The sequence below is a fragment of the Eschscholzia californica genome, unplaced genomic scaffold (genome assembly GCF_041429995.1).
Source record: "Eschscholzia californica isolate CP2 unplaced genomic scaffold, dmEscCali1.0.p SCAF_1, whole genome shotgun sequence".
Taxonomy (NCBI): Eukaryota; Viridiplantae; Streptophyta; class Magnoliopsida; order Ranunculales; family Papaveraceae; genus Eschscholzia; species Eschscholzia californica.
In genome coordinates, this window is record NW_028238198.1 from 21,621,658 (window position 1) to 21,642,206 (window position 20,549).

At 37.6% G+C, this 20,549-nt stretch overlaps 1 protein-coding gene and 1 non-coding gene across 3 annotated transcripts; both read left to right on the plus strand.

Moving 5' to 3' along the window:
* Nucleotides 1–320: 320 nt before the first annotated feature.
* Nucleotides 321–20,459, plus strand: HAF01 (HAC13 protein (HAC13)). Of its 2 annotated transcripts, none has more exons than XM_086651619.1 (24): nucleotides 321–788; nucleotides 1,177–1,316; nucleotides 1,433–1,496; nucleotides 2,166–2,272; nucleotides 3,218–3,280; nucleotides 3,412–3,457; nucleotides 4,483–4,740; nucleotides 5,244–5,324; nucleotides 5,434–5,537; nucleotides 6,621–6,792; nucleotides 6,955–8,053; nucleotides 9,944–10,146; nucleotides 10,291–10,528; nucleotides 11,564–11,900; nucleotides 12,580–12,789; nucleotides 12,914–13,006; nucleotides 13,754–13,960; nucleotides 14,988–15,194; nucleotides 15,725–16,211; nucleotides 17,145–17,344; nucleotides 17,483–17,593; nucleotides 18,085–18,153; nucleotides 18,247–19,257; nucleotides 19,778–20,459. In XM_086651619.1, exons 3-24 carry the CDS (start codon nucleotides 1,451–1,453, stop codon nucleotides 20,135–20,137), a joined length of 5,709 nt encoding a protein of 1,902 aa, XP_086507745.1. In that variant the 5' UTR covers nucleotides 321–788; nucleotides 1,177–1,316; nucleotides 1,433–1,450; the 3' UTR covers nucleotides 20,138–20,459. The 2 variants fall into 2 exon arrangements, with proteins under 2 accessions (XP_086507745.1, XP_086507746.1); XM_086651620.1 differs by having other exon boundaries at nucleotides 455–798; nucleotides 1,243–1,316.
* Nucleotides 2,665–2,738, plus strand: TRNAI-UAU (transfer RNA isoleucine (anticodon UAU)). The gene has a single exon. It is a non-coding gene; the product is annotated as a tRNA-Ile (tRNA).
* Nucleotides 20,460–20,549: the final 90 nt, after the last annotated feature.

Below are 20,549 nucleotides of genomic sequence, written 5' to 3' on the forward strand. Positions count from 1 at the left end.
CCATAACTACCACTGTTTAAGATATCTTAGGCCTTAAATGCAATACAAAGATCCTTCACGAATCTTAAACTTATACCATTACTTTATCGATGCATTAATTACATTGGATAAATCATAGACAAATTATTTTCACCAACGGAAAATGCTAAATGGGGTCGGAATATAAGTCTGTCTAGAAGCGAACGATGATGTGACTGACTCTAATTAGTCAAGTCGTTTCTCTCTTTCATGACTTGACCAATTAGAACCGACTACATCACCTTCGACTTGTAGTCAACCCAAACTTCGAGCCATCTATTGTTTCCGTCAGAAGATTTCATAGACTTACGGCACGGGAGTGCCCAACCACTGTACCCAGAGCCCTCGACCGAAGCCGAATTTCTTGCTTTGAAGGATAGTGCCCGCGGTCGAGTTATTCTTCCCCTATTTAAAGGCCCAAGGACCCATCGAGACCAACGAAAGCTTCCATTAAATTCAGAATTACGAAAATACCCTTGTTAAATTGGGAGGAAACGAGGAAAATCGTGGAGCTTTCTCATCGGACATCTTCTTCATCCTCGTCGATAAATCGAAAACCTCAACACCCAAATTGATCTCTTCATCATCAATTTCTTCCTCTTCTTCTTCTTCTGGTTTATTCATTTGATAATCTCCTCTTACGATTTTATCAATTGAGAGAGAGATTATTATACACATCGATTTGTGATCGAATAGTAATCTGAGGTTTGAATACATTATTAGTCTTGGATCATCAATTTCTTGCTTGTGCTATAGGATTCAGTTTCCAGGTTTGTTTAGGTTACCTAATATTCTTAATCGTTTGATTTGTTTTTCGTTTCTTTTGCTTTTTATGGCAAGCCTAGCAACCATGTTCACTTTAGGTTTCTCTCTCTCTCTCTCTTTATCTCTTGGTTCTTTCATGATTAGAAGAACCAAAAGAGTTTTATTTAAATTGTAGTTTCACTGGTGAAAGAGAAACTCTAACCTACTGAATTCAATTTCTTAAAACCAGAGAATGAATTAGACCGAGAAAACCTAATTACCCAAAATTTTGATATTTGTTATTTTTACTTGCATTGAAAAAATATGGGTTTTCTTGATTATGTGAGTATTTTTTGCATTTTTCAAGCTAATTTAGCTGTAAGTACTTATTACCTGGCTTGGATTTTGCATTAGTTCGTTTTGCCCCTTTCTGCATGAGTATGGAAGCAGTTGGATTCACAAGAGTTCCTCAAGTTACAGATAATGTTGCAGTTTAAAACGCTCATCAATGTATGTGCTGGTTGTTTAGTCAAAAGACGACTTTATTTGCTCAGGTATTTGATGAAAGTGTAATTAGTATACTTCTGTGGGTTTTTCATCAATTCGAATTTGGGTTCATATTCATATTCGATTCTGTGTCAAACTGTCATTTGACTTTTCTTTTCGATAGGTGAATATTTAACACAACATGGGGGAACAGTCAAGTGCTTCACATGGCTCCCGAGACGAAGAAGGTAAAGTTTCAAAATTTTAAGTATAAAATTCATAAATTACGCTTATTGAATCACCAATATAGTGTCATATTCTGTTTTGTTCTCCAATTAGGTTCTATTAAGGCACTGTTTACCTCTTGAACTGAAGCATGTACGCTAGGTTTCCATATTTGTGAAAGGTTTTGGGTGCCCTTCAATTAACAGCATAGTGAAAATAATTCGATAAGTAGCTGTTGGCACAATAGCCAGCACTGACGTCAGAAGTGAGAGCCATTTCCACTTCTAGAATCTGATGGGTGGGAATTACGAATATCTCAATTCTTGTTGAATATGGACCTTTTGAACATTGACGATACACATATACACGCAACCTTATTTTACACTTAGCTTATTGGGAACATTTATGCTTGTATATAACTAGTGACTGAAAAGAAGTATATGGCTAGTAGTTGACGAAACCTGTGGTTATGACCGTGGTAAAATGTTAGTGGCTAAAAGTTCATCCAAGTGCTTTGTATTCCCTTGAAGTTAGCATATGAAAATTTTATATGATTGTTAGTAGACTGTTTGGGTTTAGCAACTACAAATAATTTGATTATGTAGGCTTATCAGTTGATTCAGTTGTTGCCCCTTCCCCCACAGGGCCATAGTATAAAACTCTTAATTAATCTGAAAATTAATTTTTGGCAGACGACGAGGATGACTATGAGGAGGGTAGTGGAGGAAACCGTCTATTGGGATTTATGTTCGGAAATGTTGATGGATCAGGTGACCTTGACGTTGACTACCTTGATGAGGCAAGTCCTATCTCCATAAAAAAGTGTACTTGTCTATATCCTTTCCATAACCTTGATAAGTTTTATGTTTCTTATTCTAATCTTAGATGTGTTCCCAAATAAACTCATATATTACAAACATTCTGAAAGGAAACCAAAATAGATTAAAGAGACAATTGTGGATAATTTATACAACTTTGCGGAGTCTTCCATGCTAAAAAATACTCAAAGGTTCCATGAGCTAGTATACATGTAAAAGTGATGTCTTGGTTTGGTTGCCAACGAATCTTAATTGTTCGTTGTGGAGTTTCGATGTTTTCTTTTTAATGTTCAAACTCTGTCCATATGTTGTTAGGTAGTCCTGAGTCTTGTCATAACTCCTTTTCAATGGTAAAAAAAGTGCTTTAGATACAAGTCCCGTAGCTCAGTTGGTTAGAGCGTTGGTCTTATGAGCCGAAGGTCGTGGGTTCGAGTCCCGCCGGGACCACGCGGGCTCATATTGTTAGTTTGAGTAATCTCGGTAGCTTGCTAGTCCTAGTTGTTCGAAACTTTGTTGTTAGATATTAGCATTTCCACCACTGTATAAGAATCTAGAGGCATGCATTATGAATAAAAGGAAAAAAAATAAAAATGGTCTCCTTGTGTGGACTTCATCTTATGCTATCCCCATCTAATATAAGGATTTGACGGATAGAACTAAATAATGGGCTTATGTTGCAAAGTTCAGAGGAGGGAAGATTGTAAACTAATTCTTTTTGTGTTGTCTGTATACTTATAATACTACAAAGTTGGTTGCATTGATCTTATCTCATTTTGTTAAAATTTGGTTGTATTGGCACACGGGGGACGTGTAATAACATACTTGTATGTTGAATCTTTTTTTAGCACTAGCTGCAGCTATGAACCGATAGAACTTACATTTTATGTTTTAATGTTGATGCTGGAAATTCAATATGTTTTCCTCAGGATGCAAAGGAGCATCTTGCTGCACTTGCTGATAAGCTGGGCACATCCCTGACGGATATTGATGTATGGGACCTGCCATCATTTGGCTTTTTCAATCCTTCTATTAATCTGACTACGTTGCATTATATATTTTTAGCATCCTGTTGTCACATTCTTTTCACCTTTTGGTACTGATGTAGTTGTTTTACGTGTAGCTGTCAGTAAGATCATCACAAACACCTGCAGATGCTTCTGAACAAGGTGATTCATGTGTATAATCTTGTATGGTCATCGTAATCACTTTTTGATGTTGTTCTTAATGTCTGTTTATAATGATTAGGGCACATTATCCCTTAAAGGAGTAAACAATATAGTCAAATTGCAATCTGATTTCTATTTAGACATGCCATATGAGTGTGTCTAACCTAAGTTTAGTACATAATTAAGTAAAAATGAATTCTTATATACCAAATACTTCATTATTTTCAATTACCTCTAAGTAGTGCTCCACAACTACGAAGAATTCAACAGCAGAACTGCTGTTTTTCATAGAGTTTCTCACGACTCTTAGTCAATGTGTCTTCGTAGAATTTTATTTTTAAATTAGGCACACAAGGATCCTTGACTAAGGAAGCCCATCATGATTTTGCGAATGAGCCATGGTTTGGATACTCTCCTAGTTGATAATGGATGTTTACGTCCCGCCCCTTAGAGTAAAGCCTTGGTCGACTCTAACACCACTTTTAACAAACCGCTCAGTCCATTTCCCATATTGTTCCTGTTGGGCGGCCCGCTGAATGTCTAAGGCAAGACACTAACTGTTATCCAGGCTATATACACCTTCTAGGGCGACGAGGCGTGTTACATAATTCACGTACATTATTTCCAATCTACAATTATCCTTATTAGTAAGACAATTTCTTTTTCCATTTTGAATGGTCAAAAGAATAAAATAGTGGTTTAGTCTTATAGTGCCCAGTTGTCTAGTTTGTCGAGTCGGGTACCTATTCAAGGTGTTTTAGAACGTGAGGGTCAAGTTGGCAATGTAACTACTCTAGGATTTCAGGATATAGCTGCAGCAATTATAGACTATTCCTTTCAAGGATTTGATCTCCGGGTGTCCTAGTTAATTTGTAAAGTCTCTTTTCAAGAATGTTCCCCGGTTTTGTGATAGCTTTCTGAGGCCATGTTTTATGATTGTTTTATGATTTTATTACTTCTCGTTGTTATCTTCAATACTTGTATATCAAGCCTTTGATTACTATGCCTTTTAATTTAATGTGAAGATTATGATGAAAAGGCTGAAGATGCTGTTGATTACGAAGACATCGAAGAAGAGTACGAAGGGCCGGAGATTCAAGACATTTCAGAGGAAGACCATTTGCTACCAAAGAAGGAATTTTTTTCTGCTGAAGCTTCATTTTCCACTCTTGACCGCCATACTTCTGTTTTTGACGAGGAGAATTATGATGAGGGTGAAGATTTTGATGAGGAATATAAGGCGATGGATAATTGTTCAACTGCCCAACCTCATTCTCCAGCAGGTTACATACTAAGATGGTCTATCAACTAGCATTACATTGTCTGGTCAAATATCAGATAAGATTGTTTGCTATTATCACTCTATCCAAAAAAAATATTGTGATTTCCATGCATTTAAGTCGATTTAAGGATTTTGTGCCTGTTGCTAGGTCGGTTAATTAGGTTATTTGATCACAAAAGAAAGAGTAAATGATGTTTTGTATATATGATAGATAAATTACAAGTGGCAAGTCCTTTCAAACTATTTGATTTTTCATTGATATTTAATGTCAATAGTCTTGCCTGATAAGAACAAAATAAAAATACAGAAAAAGAAGACATTAAAATTGCACAAGTTCAACAAGCCATGTCTAGGTTTTCTGAAGTTTGCAAGAAGTGCGATAAGTTCGTATTGTCTTGCATTTTCTTGGTACTGCATTTTTTATTATTGTTTTTTTCAATGGGTTCATTTTGATTTTATTCATATAGTTTTTGCAAGTCTGCTTATCAACTCTCAATTTAGTAGGTACTCTTGTTTTGGAGCATAGTACCGAACAACCATGTGATTTGACTTTTGAAAGAGATCCTGGTGTCTCTCCTGAGAAAGGTTAGTTATTACCCCCTCTGATGGACCGTGTGAGAATCGAAATATGTATGGCAACTTCTTCCAATCCTGTAACACTCCATCAGTTTCTCATGCCTACATTCTCTTTTAGTTGGGAATTCCGTTTTAGCTTCTGAGGATGAGACGTCTCCCGAGCCTGCTGTGCCGTCTCTTGAACCTGAAAGCCTGGCCGTTGATTTGGAAGATTTTCAGGAGGTCGGTTATATGTAATGCTTTTCTTTTCCATTAAATATTTACTTTTGAAGGATTTTGATAATGGCGGAACTTGAAAGTATTGCGTTCTTATTATTCAAAAAAAAGTATTGTGTTCTTATTATTCAAAAAAAGTATTGTGTTCTCGTTGATCTCACTATTTCCTTGAAATATAAACTAATTTTTGTGTTGTACAATCCACATGGGAAATGATTTAAAATTGATATCTTCAAGTGAGGAATAAAGGTGGGGTTTAGAACATTGAGATAGCATGTATCTTCTAACTAGAGCTGTATGATATAGGAGGGTATTACCTCGGTACTAATCCGTCTAATGTAGGGGTAGACCTGTATTCTTTCTAGGGAGACAAATGTTGCCAGTTATAAGGCTAGGGGCCATAATCAGTGGGTAACAAATACAAAGCCAATCCCAAATTTAACCATAGTTTGTGCGGATAGCAGGGAGTCAGGGACTCAAAGACCTTCATTATAAATTAGTAAGGGCACTAGAACAGGACTGGTTGGTAAGGAGTTTTCCGTAGAATTTTCGGGCCATCGTACAAGTATATTAGATTCCGTGGATCAAAATATAACATGGTACATAGGATTGATGGGCTATAATCGTCGGTGCACAACGAATACGGAGCCCGCCGGCACCAATCTAATGACCCTGTCTAGTTACGTTCTTATTGGACCCCGGGGCACATGGACATGCATGCCGGATTAGTTGGGATGGTATTGGTTTGTAATTAATTTTGTATTAAATTTTGGGTTATATTTTTACTCATTCAATTTTGGAAGCAGCTGCCAGTGGCACCAGCCCTGAGCAGCTAGCAATTTAGTTATTTCACTATGCGATGAATTTTATAACAATCTCGCAAGAACTTGTTTCTGGTATTAAATACTATTTCCGTGATTGTTTCTGTTCTGGTATTGATGGTCTCTTAATGGTGTATGCTTGCATTATATATTTGTTAGGACTTCAAAAATTCAGATATAGTATGCATTAATTTTTGTCATGGTGCTTTCTTGGTAGCGCTTTGTCTTATTTCTGTAAACTGGATTTTATGTACCTGACTTATGTTAGGAGGATGAACCTCAAGAGTTGGAAGAATCATTCATGGAGAAAAGCATGACTTCATTGCCTATTTTGTGTATAGAAGATGGAATGGTGGTCTTACGGTTCTCTGAAATCTTTGGTATTCATGAGCCTGTAAGAAAAGGGGAGAAGAGAAACCATAGGTATCCTATTCCAAGAGGTGTGCAAACATATTGTTTTATTGTAATTTTCTTCTTGTCCAAAGTCAACTTTTTACGCTTTCTATGTTTAATGAAGCCATTTTCATTTAGGCAGTTGATCACGTCAATTATTTTGTTCTCTCCCGTTACATCTTTTCCCTGGTTTTCTTTCTATGTCCCAGAGAGGCTGGATGCGTCTCATATTGTCGAAGACGATGAAGAAGCATTTCTCAGGGGATCATGCCAAAGTTTATTTACTTCTAAGCAAGTGAGTATTACCCAATATGACGATGAATTGATCAAAAATATTGATGGAGAATCAGTGGTGTTTGATTCTCGGCAAAGAATTAGTTTTAGCTCCATAGAGGCTTTTGAGCATAGGAAAATTACCTGTCTCAGTGATCAGCCAATGAAAGAGACTGCATCTGTTGATCTTGCTTCAGGCTGGGGGTCGTCTTCTCCAAAATTTTACCCTCTTGATCAGCAAGATTGGGAAGGTGAAATCATTTGGGATAATTCCCCTGTAAGGAGTTGTGAGATCTCTGAGACTAGTACAGTATCTAGGAATGACTCTGAAGGTTTCACTAATATGGAAGAGGAAGTAGGGGCCGAGCCACAGGATTTGAGTTTTGAAGTGGAGGTTGAGGCTGATGAAAAAGACCACAGTCTTTTTCTGAGTAGCTATCCTGTACTAGTAGAAGCCTTCGGCTCACGAAAATTTTCGGATTCATCTAACCTTTTGCTTTCAGAAATGAGCCATCCACAAATATTGAGGTTAGAATCTCGTTTGATGGTAGATGGTTCAAATGATTCAGAAGTAGAAAAGAAAGCGGAACATCACCGCAAGGATGATGGAATAAGCCGTTTTAGCAAAAAAGTTTCTTTACAGAACAGGGACATGCTGGATGGGTCTTGGTTGGACAACATCATTTGGGAACCAAATGAACATATTTCAAAACCCAAATTGATCTTTGATCTTCAGGATGATCAGATGCTTTTTGAAATTTTAGATAACAAGGATGGTGGACATCTCTGTTGGCACGCTGGGGCAATGATAGTTACTCGATCTGCCAAGTTGAATGGTGGGGATTCTTTTGATGTACATGGTCCAGGAGCGGCATCTGTAGGCCGGTTTAACATATCTAACGACAAGTACTACTCAAACAGAAAAACCTCTCAACAACTAAAATCACATTCTAAAAAGCGTGCAGCTCATGGGGTTAAAGTATTACATTCGATACCTGCGCTAAAGCTGCAAACTATGAAACCAAAGTTGAGCAAGTAAGACTATTTTTCTTTTCTTGGTGATGTTTCTGTAATGTTTGTTTGATGTAGCACAATGGGGAAATGTAAAAGTAAAATTAAAAGCGACCAGAAATCAAGTAAAAGAGCAAGGAATTGAGTAGAAGAGATAAAATATGCAACAAATTTTTTTTATAATATCGATGATCTAAAAGAAAGAACAAATGACCCTTTAACTAGGGTTCAGCCAGTCCCACGGGGAATATAATTCCTTTTCTATGCTAAATCTACTTTCCTAATTAAACTTGGGCCCAACTTGCAATAAACAATCATAATGGAAATACTCTAAATCTACTGTATCTTGGTTAAGACTAAAGATGAAATTATTATACTACGTGGGTGCCTTGTAGGAAACGATTGGAGCCCTCACGGGCTACATCATTGCCTTAAAGTATCTGATGCTACTTCTGCTATATGATTGCCTCCCACAGGTTTATTTACGGATTATTTGAATTGACTTCTGAATAACAATTCTCTATGTATAAATTTATAATAAGTGCAACCGAAAGCAAGCTGCATATCTTTTCCTATGGAATGAACTTGAGATGGTCTTTACAGGACTTCTAGGGGAACTTGTGGCTTGGGCTTCAATCATAGATTCGCATGGTATTAGACAGCAATGCCCAAACATGTTGATCTTTCAAGGCCTAAGGAAGAAAACAGACAAGGCTCTGAGGAGAGTCTGTAAAGTAGTGTTTGTAGAAACAAAACCTATAGAGGTTAACCTTAAAATGTAGATACACCCACCAAACAGTAATTCACTGTGAGGAAAAATGTCATTCTTTACAGTAGGAAAATAAGATGTACCTTGCAGATCTCGAACATATGGCACATAGATCACATAATTCTTGTATCACAGAGACACCACCTCTCCTCTCAGGGTAGCATGACCTAGAACATCTCACCCATTGTATTATGTTTTCTTAGTTTTACTAATTCTTTACTTCTCTCCCCTGATCGACACTTACCTTGCTATTCAAATAAATTAGCCTAAAATTGTAAGAGATAGTCCCCCGTTTGATACCTCCACAATCAAGCATAATTGGGGTGTGATCAAAAGTGGTCATGTCATGGCTTTTTAAACAACCGTGGGAAAAGCTGTTTTCAACCTCCAAGGCCCATCAATTAGGCATTTTCCTGTTCTTGTGTGGATAGGATTTTCTTGATGATTTATCTATGCAAACCTAGTCCCTTCCAAAAGGAGATTGGTAAGATTGTTGCCTCTAACCATGGTATCCGAGTTTTCCGTGTTCTTAGTAATTTACCACTTGTATTTTCATGCTCACACCGAATGAAAATGAAATCCCCCTATGCAGCACGGCCTTGTTAAGTACACACCGGAGTTTCTTAATTCTGCTTAAAATCCCAACCTGTGGATCTTTCAATATTGACCATGGACAGTAGTTAGTCTCATGGAGTATTGTTAGCTGACACTTTTTAGACACAGCGACAGAGAACTCAACAGTCATATGCGACTCAATATCCCCAAAATCCTTGTCTTGAAGTACCCAAATCCCCCCTCTAGACATAGTTTAAGTTTGTCCATTAGTTAAAGGATTTGTGGAACGAAATGCACTTTGAGTGGAACTCGAGTAATGTAGACTAGCTTCGTTTAAATGTAAATATTATGCCTTTTCTTGCTGTTCTTCAAAGTTACGCTTTGTTTCAATGTAATTATTATACCTTTTCTTTTTTTGTTGTTGAAAAATACCTTTTGTTGCTCTTTCTCAAAGTTCTGGTTTTGTCAGCATGGTTGTTACAAATAATGCTTTTGGGTTACTTAATAACTGAAAGTGTTTGTATTTTGAGTTCATATATCTATCTGGATTTAGTTAGCTTGATTGTACCTTTTCCTTTTCATTGTCACAGTAAGGATATCGCTAACTTTCATAGACCAAAAGCATTCTGGTACCCCCATGACAATGAAGTGGCAGCTAAGGAACAAGGGAAGCTCTCTACACAAGGTCCCATGAAAATAATATTGAAGAGCATGGGAGGGAAAGGGAGCAAACTTCATGTGGATGCTGAGGAGATGGTTTCTTCTGTAAAAACAAAAGCCTCTAAAAAGCTAGGCTAGTAATCTCCATCTTAAGAGTCATTTATTGGAGGGTTCTTTTTGCACAATCCGTTTCATATATAATTTTGATTGTTGCTGCTTATTCCACATCTAAAAGGGATTCTTATACTCCCAACTTGTATTTACCTCGTTTATGCAGATTTCAAACCACCAGAAGAGGTAAAAATAATTTATTCCGGGAAGGAGCTTGAAGACAATAAATCTCTTGCAACACAAAATGTTCGACCAAACTCTGTTCTTCATCTTGTGCGCACAAAAATACATCCATGGCCGAGGGCCCAAAGATTGCCTGGTGAAAATAAGTCTTTGCGTCCTCCCGGTGCTTTTAAGAAGAAGTCAGACCTTTCTGTGAAGGATGGACACGTCTTCCTGATGGAGTAAGTAATATTCAGAAAATTTTCTTGGCTCCCTTATTACTGTTTGCTAGTTTAGTAATATTTTGAAAATTCAAACTGCAGAGGTAATAGTTAACCATTCCTAGTTTCTACATTATGTAAGGAGCAATGCGTTTTTATAAGTGTGTTTAATTTCGTTGTGGTAGACTGTCTAGATGTGTTAATTAGCTTCCCATTGTTGTGCTGTTCTCATCTTTGAAGTACAACGGTAATAATTTTTTATTATTATTGAAGATCAATAATGGCCACTTTTCAAACAGATAAGGAATTGTCTAAATGCATGCAGATTTGGCTTTCACCCGAAATTGGGTACCATAACTTCTTCTCATTTTTGTTTTATATTTACAAAATACATGGAAGAGGATTGTCTGGCTTTATGGTTGTAAGGAACAGTTTCTCCTTTACAAGGTTGAGCTTTAACTACTTAAGATCCCCCAGCGCTATAAATAAAATTCATTCAATCATATTATCATTCTGCACAGCTCTGTGTCCCGAGAGTAGCCTAAATATATGCAATAATACAAATTGAGGAACTGTTTCATGTTTTCTGCAATTTACTTGTCAATCCGGTAAGAATGAGAATGCTTTAGATGTAGGTAAGTAGGTTAGAACATTGGAAAGTCGCGACAGCATACTACCAACCACCAACTAAATTGAAACGGAGCATTTCTAATTTCTGATACATCATCTTGTTTGTAACATTTTTTTTTTGAATAATTTGATTGGATTAAGAAAAAGAGTAAGGATTTACAAGTCCGGAGGGACTACCGGACACAGGACATTACAAACTAACAATAAAAGTCTCTCAATTTTCGACTATATCTACGGCCGATCTTAATTTTACCCTAGGGATGGTTCTACTCCAGTGAAAGATGAAACATCTGGAAGAGAAGATGATATGATCGGCTGTTCTCAACTTGTCGGAGAAGATGATTTCATTTCTAGTGATCCATATTTCCCATATGATGGCTTTAGGGATTAAGTTGATGATTCTCTTGTTTGTAACGGTTGTTGCAGGTATTGCGAAGAGAGGCCTTTACTTTTAGGAAATGTGGGGATGGGTGCAAGACTCTGCACTTACTACCAAAAGTCAGCACCTAGTGACCAAACTGCCTCTACACTTCGCAATGGAAGTGAGAGTTTAGGCACTATTATTGCTCTTGATCCTGCGGACAGATCTCCTTTCCTTGGTGACATAAGACCTGGTTGCAGCCAATCGTGTCTTGAGACAAACATGTATAGAGCACCCGTATTTCCCCAGAAGTTGGCAACGACTGACTACTTGTTAGTTCGTTCCGCGAAGGGAAAAATTTCTCTTAGACGTATTGACAGAGTACATGTGGTTGGGCAGCAGGTTGGTGGGAGTCTAGCTACTCATTTACAAGCTATTAATTTTGGTACTTAATTTTGTTTCGCTGATGAATTATCCATTGTATGAACCTGATGCTCCTATTTAGAGAGGAAAATGTAAGTAGCTAGGCCACTAGGCAAAATTGTTACGGATATGTGAGACTATGAGACCTAACGCGTAACATCACATAGGCATGAGAGGCTTATTCTACCCCTTCGCTAAATAAGTTATAATTTATATCCTCAACTAAGGAAGACATCTCAGTATGTCATAAAAGTCTGGAAATCAAAGCCTCCAAGTTTTTTAGATGACGCCCATAAGATTTTGATTCCTGGCTTCATTACTCATTAGATTTTGAACTCTACAACTTTATTTGATGTATGGTATTGCTTGTAATTGCTTATTACCCTTTGTCCATAATTGGATTCACCGTGGACCTTTTCTGGGTACAATTCAGTATGATGTTTTCTCATTTTTCATTTGTATAGCATTTTGTAGCTCATGGTTATCTTTTTAGATGATACTGGTGGAAATATCGAAATAATCTAAACTCTTAAACTAGGAAATTAGTATCCAGGGAGGGGAATGCTGGGTTAACATGTTCGGTGTATCTTGGGCTTGTATTCTTTTGAGCTAATTTGAAATGTTAAGGTGTGCTGATATAGATCATGTTTCCACTCAGGAACCTCACATGGAAGTTATTTCTCCTGGGTCAAAAAATCTTCAAACTTACATTGGAAACAGACTGCTAGTGTACATGTACCGCGAGTGTCGTGCAAATGAGAAACGTGGTATGCGTCCTTGCATTAGAGCAGATGAGCTATCAGCCCAGTTTCCTAGCTTTTCTGAACCTGTCATTCGCAAAAGATTGAAGCACTGTGCTGATTTGCAGGTAGTTTTCTACAATCTATATCCTTGTCATCAGTAGATACTCTGTACCTTGATATTTAAGTTCTACAGTGAATTTTCTGTACCTTCTATTCTCACTAACTAAAATTTAACACTCAAACCACCAGAGAGGGTCAAATGGACAGCTATTTTGGGTTATGAGACGCAATTTCCGAATTCCGTTGGAGGAAGAGCTAAGGAGGATGGTGACACCTGAAAATGTGAGTTTTAGTGAAGATAATTAGATCTCTTGTCTTGACACAGTTCAAAATTTTGGTTTAATTACCACAGGCAAGATATAGTTTATTCGTTGAAGCCCTTGTTTGCCTTATATCTTAAGCGGTGTAGTGCGTCATTCTCTTTCTTCTTTTCACCATTATATCATCTAAACCTCTGACATATCATATAAGATGCATCAAATTTAGCTGAGTATTAGGATTGTAACTTATTCATTAGTATTCCTTGATTCCTGAATGCCGCAAGTTACTGTGCAAGGGATTAAATTCCGAAGGTTTTTCTTCTATTTCAGTACTTCTTCACTACAGCTACTTCCATAGGAAAAAGGATTGAGTTTGTTAACATTAAAGAAGCAGTGCTTTCGTTACTTAATATTTGGGCAAAGAGGACTGGAATATTTGGTCTCGTGTACAGATTTCACCTTAAAGCGAGAGGCTATTCTAGAAACAGTGTAATTTATTGTCTGTTTTGTGTAGTAGGGATCAATTGTAGATCTATATCCTTATACATTCAACTTTAATGTTCTTTCTCTTGTTTAAACAAGTTATTGTTCATTAGCATTTAGTATTGTGCCAAACCTTTTTTTTTTTGGTGAAGTTGATCCAAAGCGTGTAATATGGTTAGATTTCACAAACTAAGGCAAATCACATTTACACCTGTTTGCCGCATATGTGGTTTATTTAATCTTACATTGTGGATCTTGTCGCCTTTACAAATTATCCTCTTCTCAGGTTTGTGCATATGAAAGTATGCAAGCTGGCCTCCACCGGCTTAAACGTTTAGGAATCAGCAGGTTAACACACCCTAATGGCCTTTCTTCTGCAATGAATCAACTTCCTGATGAAGCTATTGCTCTGGCTGCTTCATCCCACATTGAGAGGGAGCTGCAGATAACTCCGTGGAATCTGACTAGTAATTTTGTTGGGTGCACAAACCAGGTGAGTTTCTATAATGGTCTGTATTTTCTCATGATTGTTTACAATTTCCATTACTTTCAGGGCGAAAGAAAATAATCATTATCTAACCAGTAGGGCCAATAAATTTATTCTTCCCACAGTCCCATCTCTTGCTTAAATAGTGTTAACTGTTCAGCAACTTCACCTATGCGCTCTCGGAAATCTTGTATGAGATGTACGCAGGCATATGTTTGAGTCCGATGCTAAATGATTTATGTGTCCTTTACCACGATACGACTGCACGAAAGGTCGAGAGAGAGGTCTAGTATTGAGTAATATAAGACTACAGATTCACAGACGATACCTACATGCGGCTTAAATTTTAGCTCCCACTCAACTTAGCAATAGCTTCGATAATTCAAATGTTAATATTTCACTCATGTGGTATCAGATTTGAGACAAATTGTAGCTCTAAGTTCAAGAGCTCAAGTAGATAAACTCGTACTTATGTAGAGAGCTAAATCATCTGGTGAGCGAACGACACCGAAAATACGTTATCTGATGATACCAATTTTTTTATTATTAAAAAGAGGGGCCCTCCTGTGGTGGGGTCCCCAGTGCGTGCACATATTCTTAGCCCACACCACGGTTCTTGGGGATTGAGAACTACAAGTGCGTGTCTAGAATTAGGCATGATCTAAGAACACGACTACAAGGCTAATTCGAAGTTACTATTGAGATAAAGTGTATTTCTAGACTCTAGTAACATTTAAACACTGAAGATAAACTTTATATTATCACTCGGAAACATATATACACATTTCACACTTAGCACGAACTTCGTACTTCAAGTAAGCTAGCTAGACCTCTACCGTGAATTATGAGTTCAGAGAACACCTTTACCCCCTCTAGTCTAGTATACTTGCAAGTGCAACCCAAAAAGATCTTTAAGTAGTTTAAGTGTCACAACTTTCTAACCTATGGTTTAGGGTATCCCAATTCTTATATTCTTAATGAGTTGAACTCATGTTATCCTTAAATGCCTATGTTTTTTGTCCGTTTTATGCAGAACCGAGAAAATATTGAGCGACTAGAAATTACGGGAGTTGGTGATCCATCTGGCAGAGGCTTAGGATTTAGCTATGTTCGTATTGCTCCAAAGGCGCCAGTGTCAAATGTAGTGAAGAAAAAAACAGCTGCTCCTCGACCCGGAAGTTCGACTGTCACTGGAACAGATGCTGATCTCCGTAGGCTGAGTATGGAGGGAGCACGTGAGGTCTGTAATTTTCCAAGATTATCTTGCGTTGTTCCTTACCACGGAAAACACTTCTAGAATTGACGTTAGAGCAAATCATAGCTGTAAGATCATACCGAATGTCTTAATGCTGAGAGTGAGACAGAAAGATTATCTAACTATTTAAGAAATGCAGAGAACTTTTATGCTGGTCAGATTGTCAGAATGACGAAGAACTTTCTTCACATTTGACCTTTCGTTTCTTTACTAGTTAGTAGTTTCAACCACAGCCACCATCTTCATTTCGACCCGACTGTTCTCAATTTACATGAACTAAAATTGGTCTATATGTCACATCCAAGGAAGCTTGCCTATTGCCTAATATTAGTCTCGAGCTATGTTAAATGAAATGGCGGATAACCATATGGATCTGGAAGAGCCCTATTGTTTCCCGTGGATGCTTCTAGTTTCCTCTCGACTACTAATTCCGTCATGTCTGTTGTCACTATGTGATGTGAAATCCCGGATAACCATATGGTCTCATGGGTTTTTCTTTTGCTCAAAATTTTTAGGTTCTCCTTAAGTTCAATGTCCCCGAGGAACAAATTGCAAAACAAACTAGGTGGCATCGGATTGCTATGATACGCAAGCTCTCTAGTGAGCAAGCTTCAACAGGGGTTAAAGTTGATCCAACAACAATTGGTAAGTACGCGCGTGGACAACGTATGTCGTTTCTTCAGCTTCAGCAGCAAACCAGAGAAAAGTGTCAGGAAATATGGGATCGACAGCTTCAGAGTCTTTCGGCTGCTGAAGACGATGAAAATGAGAGTGACTCTGAAGCAAACAGTGATCTGGATTCTTTTGCTGGAGACCTCGAAAATTTGCTGGACGCAGAAGAGTGTGGGGAACCTGAGGTGGGTAACTATGAATCAAAACAAGCCAAAGTTGATGGTGTTAGAGGACTAAAAATGCGAAGGCATCCAACCCAAGCCCAAGCAGAGGAGGAAATTGAAGATGAAGCAGCAGAAGCAGCAGAACTTTGCAGGATGCTAATGGATGGTAAGTATGACAATCTATATTCATGGTTGATTTTTTTTAAATGCTTGATGTGTTGGTCACCATTTGGGACCTACTTGTTACATATGCATTGATACATTGTGGATACAGTTTGCTCTCAACTTGTATGGTATATTGCTTTGTTCACTATATCGAACACCAGCTCATCTAAACAATATTATGAATCGTCCAGGAGATGAAATAAGCTGCCTTAAAAACTGGTGCTCGGAAGGCCAATTATTTTTTTTATTAAGAAAAAGAAATAGAAAAAGAAAGAAAATAGTAGCTATTTTGGTTATATGTTCGACTTGTCTTTTTAACACTTATTGTATTGGAAATGGTTACATAAGTTACTGATTGGAACTACCTTTGTGCTCTCACTCTTCTGTTTAGGGTCTTCATGATTTTCTCGAACAGATCTTGATTTGAACTAATATTTGTTATATATATATATATATATACAAGTTGACACCGGTTTATATGCTTATACGCTGACGTAGATGATGCATATCTCTTTATGTATTAGTTTTCTACGACACTGTTGATGCAAGACATGAACTGAAGGTAATATATACTTACTCCAGGACATGAACATGGCAGGTTTATGGATATAGTGTATTCCGAACTCAGAATTAGAATTGTGTTCACTCCACGAGTGAATGCCCTTTTTTGCTCGAGTGTTGAATCACCAGTCTCTTATAAATTCAAATACAAAACGTGTAGAGTTATAAACAACACATTTTCTTTATTCCATTTTGTGTTTACTTGTGCTATTAATTTTTTTTTCAAAGCTTATCGTGTTAATGTAGAAGAACTATTGCTTAAACATAAGAAGGAAATGAGGTGTAAATGCGCATATGATAGTGTCTCTACCTCCAAGTAAAAATAATTATAAAGTATTACGTTAAAAAGGTTATTGTGCAATTTATTCTTCAGATGACGAAGCTGAGCGGAAAAAGAAGAAAAAGGCAGGAGCAGGAGGCCGTGAAGAACCAGGATTAAGCTGGCAGTCGGGTTTTGGTTCTGAAATTGCTGAACGAACCAAGAAAAGTAACAACATTGTCAATCAGTTCACTCGTACAGCCCAACCTGATAGTTCGTTCACGTCTAAGGAGAAACTTCGTGACCCGAAGGAGGTAAAATTCCCTTCTCTTTACTGAAATTTGTCTCTAGATAGACTGGATATATCTGTTTACACTCACTTTTTCTTGGTAAGTTTGAACTGGTTTTTTAGGAAAGGGTCAAAATAGTTGTCCTTATTTTCCTTGATGCAGGTGGAAGAGTATCTTGCCAAAAGGTTCTTGTCTGGGAATATCAAGTCTAAGAAGGGAAACGGGATGGGTTTGTTGAAAAAGAAAACCAAATTGCTGGGTGATGGATTTAAGGTATTTCCGATGCACTGTTTTTATGCATTGTGTTATCCCTGTTTTATTATTGTTTCACAGAAAACAGGTAACGACTTAATTGTATTCTGTGTAACATGCACACTCTTGTTTAATATTCATTTACCTTATTGGATACTAAACCCGTACCGGCACTCATACCTCAATCAGTATATAGTGAGATTTTGTATGAATATTGAGAATACTTGCACGGAATTGTGTTACGTTGTAAAATTTCCCCTCTAGCAAATGTCTTTTTGTATAACCTTACAGTGTTTGATCCGGTGTAAGAATTATGCTACATCCATATTGTCATTCTCTGATTTTTGTAGATTGTCTTATCTGACACTTGTTACAGGTGTCAGATACCCATAACCTTTCCTGTCTGAATGTTGTGTTATATTTCATTTTATGAACTTCTGAAACAAAAACCAATTCCGAATGATCCTATTCATGGTGAGATTTGTTTCTTACTCTCTGATATCATTAACCAGGTTATAAAGGAAAAGAAACCCACCGATAAACCTGTAAGAGAAGGTTTTGTATGTGGAGCGTGTGGCCAGGTATGTCCATTCAGGATTTAGTTTGCTTAATTAAATTTAAAACGATTGTTGTAAATGGTTTTTGTAATGGCATCCAACCTGTTCTTATACCAGTCAGGACACATGAGAACGAACAAGAACTGCCCTAGGTATGGGGAAGATCTGGACTTGCTGGCTGAAAGCTCTGGTATGGAAAAAGCATCTGGGAAGGCAAACTTTCAAGATTCATCTGCCCAATCAAAGCCAACAATAAAAAAAATTATACCTAAAGTTGCATCGAAAGTTCTTTCTGTTGAAGCTCCAGAAAGTTCCGAGAGAGTAGGGTTGAAAACAAAAATTCTCCCACTGAAGCTAAAGTATGGACCTGCCGACAAACCTATTGAGCAAACCACATCTTTCAGTCAGCAAAGTTTTGATAAACAAGAAGAAAGTGGGAGTAAATCTGTCCCCAAAATCAGTAAAATAGTAATTTCGAACAAGATGAAGCCTGAAGAAACACTGGTTGAACCACAGAAACCTGCGATTGTGATTCGACCGCCTATGGATACTGGAAGACAACAACCTCGAAAGAAAATTGTAATCAAACAACCAAAAGGAATTATTGATGTAGACCAGATAAGTGAAGAATATAATTATGGTATGCACGAAGAACCTAGAAAGATGAAGAAGATGGTTGATTTAACAAGTTTCGAGATGCAAAAAAATCAGGAACAAAAACGGTTGGCTGATGTGGCAGAGGCAAAGAGGAAAGCTAACGAGGAGAGGAGATTCTGGGAGGAGGAAGAAAAGAGAAGAATTGCGGAGAGGATACGACTAGAGAAAGAAAGACTGCTATTTGAACAGCGAAGGATCCAAGCAGAGCAACAAAGAATAGCCGAAAGTAGAAGGTATAACGAAGCCATACAGAGAGAAAGGGAAGAACAAGAAAGGCAGAAAGCAAAGAAGAAAAAGAAGATGAAAATCGATATTGAAGATGATTATATTGAGGAACATAGAGGACCCAGAACCACCCGTAGAATTCCTGAAAGGAATAGGGCTGCAAAAAAGCGACCTGCGGTGGAGTCAGAAAGGTCCGGTCCAGAATATGGCCAGCAAACTAAGCGCCGTAGAGGGGGAGAAGGACAGGTAACTTCTTAGTTTCTTAATATAAATAAATTTCTTCATTATCGGCTTCATTGGTATGTGGGATATTTAGCAAATATTCACGTTCTGTTTATACTCTTCCTGGTCGTTATTTAAGTGCTATCGCATGAACCAATTCATAGTTAGCCCTCATGAATTGGTTAAATAGGGTGTGAACTTTGATGGTTCTGAACATGGTTACAAATGTCAACACCAATTTTTGCCAAACTCGAGTGAACAAGCTACAAGTTGGTTTATACGTTTGCACTTAAAAAGATAATAGTGAAGTACATCCGCAATATTAATGTGGAATACCAAGCAGAGCTTATTTTGTGTTTGAGAATTAGACTTTTGAGAGAATGGGGGCAAAAAGTTCCTACTCTCTGATTCGGGACTCCATTATAAGTCTGTAAGATTCGTTTATACATAGGGAAGCCACTGCATTGCTTTTTGCTCTATCTCTCTCACCTTATTGCTCACGAGTGACCATTGTTTTGATTCAGTTCTTGTTTAACCTCTGCAGGTTGGGTTATCAAACATATTAGAGAGTATTCTAGACGGATTAAAAGATGCAATCGCGGTCTCTTACCTCTTCTTGAAGCCAGTTTCAAAGAAGGAAGCCCCAGATTATTCAAAAATCATCAAGTACCCAATGGATCTCTCCACCATAAGGGAAAAAGCCAGAAGAATGGAGTATAAAAGCAGGGATGAATTTCGGCATGATGTGTGGCAGATCACTTATAATGCACACAAGTACAACGATAATCGCAACCCAGGTATACCTCCACTTGCTGATCAGCTCTTAGAGCTCTGTGATTACCTTTTGACCCAGAATGACGAACGATTAAGCGAAGCTGAAGCCGGTATTGAAGGCCAGATATAAAAAAAGAAACTTTACATATGATGCCGGACCAGAATGAGGAACGCTTGGGCGAAGCTGAACTGCTGAAGTCCGTATTGAAGCCCAGATATGAATGAAGAACTTGATACATGATATGGAGACTCTTTTTTGTTCTAAGCTTAATGTCAATGAATGTATTAATGAGATGTACGTTTACTTGCAGTATGTGACTTGTAAATAATTCAGCATAATTATATTTGTAAACAGTTTAAGTTCCTTTTTGTGATGTATTTTTAGGGTTGAATGGCATCTATTAAGAAGCATGCCTCTCAATTAGCAGCTTAATTGATGTTTCTTTCTGCAACTTTGTCGGCTCACTAGATTTTTATTATCCAAGTAATCTCCATGATCCTCCTATTATTTACCAAGTTTCTGTTTCATTTCTTCTGGTTAG